General features: G+C 51.2%; 1 protein-coding gene across 1 annotated transcript; it reads left to right on the forward strand.

The window, feature by feature from the left end:
• Positions 1-955: 955 nt before the first annotated feature.
• On the forward strand, positions 956-1,450 carry LOC120842502 (translation initiation factor IF-2-like). Its single transcript, XM_040213634.1, has one exon. The coding sequence runs from the start codon at positions 956-958 to the stop codon at positions 1,448-1,450; it is 495 nt and encodes a 164-aa protein (XP_040069568.1).
• Positions 1,451-1,936: the final 486 nt, after the last annotated feature.

Genomic DNA, 1,936 nt, shown 5'->3' on the forward strand with positions numbered 1-1,936 from the left:
CAACTTACAGTTTACCGGATGAATTATTACTAAGGAAAGAGATCCACCAGAAACGAGATGACCCAGTAGCTCAACAATAAAGAAAAAAAAAAACCAGTAGCTCAGTGGGAAAGACGTCCGCTTCACACGCGGTAGGACCGGGTTCGATCCTCCGTGAATTTTTTTTTTTTTAAACATTTTTCGATGTTTACATATCTTTTTCTTTTTTTTTACAATCATCACTGAAGAAACGAACAAAAAAAAATTAAGCAAATGTTGTGGACGATACTTCGCTGAATTAAACGGTATGGGATTTCCGTTTTGACGCCTGCGAACTCAATGTAATCACTTTCCACAAAATGCAAGGAGCATATAAATCAGGTAGTGTCCGCTTTCCGAGGTGCCCGTAAATGTTCTACAGGAATTGCAGCCAGCCATTGGTCCCGATCCCGTTGATCTTTCGGAAACTTTCCGAAAGATCTTTCGCACAATGCCACTTTTTTTCGGATGCTGGACATGAGCAGCTCTTCACGCAACATCTTGGGTTTATTCTTTTCGGAGCCGATCATGGAAATTCACCACGGGCACTCACTACTCATCTCGAACTCCTTAATGTACAAAACAACCCATCTTGGAGTACAGAACAACGAGCGGAACAAACATAACTGCGAAAGAATCGCACGGCAAGCAGTTCCCGCACGCCGCATGTCGTGTCGTCTGCTACCGGAGAGGAGAAAAAAAAAAAAAACCGCACGGTCGGTTGTAGCCACGTGACTTCCGCCAGTCACTCTCTTCTCTCCACTTCTCCGACCTCCGTCGGGTTTCGGTTTCGGTTTCGAGCAGTTGCGTCTTTTGGCTTTATTAAAGAAATTCGCTACTCTGTGGCAAAATATTAATTGGGTAGTCCTCCGACACCATAATAAAGCGCCTGGCAAAAAATAAAAAACAAATTTTGGGGGGTGTCAGTGTCCCTTTAATGGAAGCGTGCGTCCCCAAACCGGCCACTTCAGCGCAAACCACGCTTCTGCGGCCTCCGCCCCCAGCGCCACCCGCGGCCAACATCCAGGATAAGCCGCTTAACTCCGAAACGTCACCTGTCCACGTAATACCGGAACCGCTTTCGGAACCGAGGCCGCTACCGGAAAAGAAACCTCGCAAGCGCCAGGCTACCAAGGCTGCACCACCTCCACTAACAGAGAGAGACGTCGAAATAGACGATGACACCTGCAGCGTGGTCAGCTCAGCGACTGTCCTGGTCCTCGAGCAGCGGCTGGAAGCTCGTCAGGAAGCATTCACACAACGCATGGAATCCCGGCAGACCGCTCTCGAACAGGCGATCGAGGAAATCCGGCACACCCAGCAACAGATGCAGCAACAGATGCTCCAAATGCAACAGCAGATACCACAGATCCTGCAAGCACTCCCGCTTATCCAGGAACAGCTACGGAAACTCCAGCTCCAACATGGCTAGACGCCGGCAACGGCAGCAGCAACCCCTGCGAGTGTGGCAGTGGAACTCCAGGGGTCTCGGTCGCAAGAGGGGAAACCTGCAGCTCCATATTCGCAACGCCGAGCACATGCCTGATGTTCTCGCCTTCCAAGAATCGCACGATGGCGTCCATTTGTCGGGTTACGTTCGCTTCGAGGTCCCCGTCGAGGCAGCAGTGAGAGGGCCGCGCGCATCGAAACCTGTCCATACTTTCGTCCGAAGAGGCATACCCACGATCCAACACGAACCCGTAGTTGACAACGTGCCGCACATCCTGCTCGAAGTTCTGCCCAGACGCAAGGAGCAGCGCCGCGTCTTTCTAGTTAACGTTTACAGCCCCCCGAAGGATCAATCGAAGGCCGCGGCTATAATCCTCGCAGAAGTTCTCCGTGTCGTCAAAGGCACACCCTTGCTTGTCGTGGGCGACTTCAATGCCAACCACGCTGAATGGGGGCACCTACACACTCT

Source organism: Ixodes scapularis, unplaced genomic scaffold (genome assembly GCF_016920785.2).
Source record: "Ixodes scapularis isolate PalLabHiFi unplaced genomic scaffold, ASM1692078v2 ptg001164l_1__unscaffolded, whole genome shotgun sequence".
In the NCBI taxonomy this organism is placed as follows: Eukaryota; Metazoa; Arthropoda; class Arachnida; order Ixodida; family Ixodidae; genus Ixodes; species Ixodes scapularis.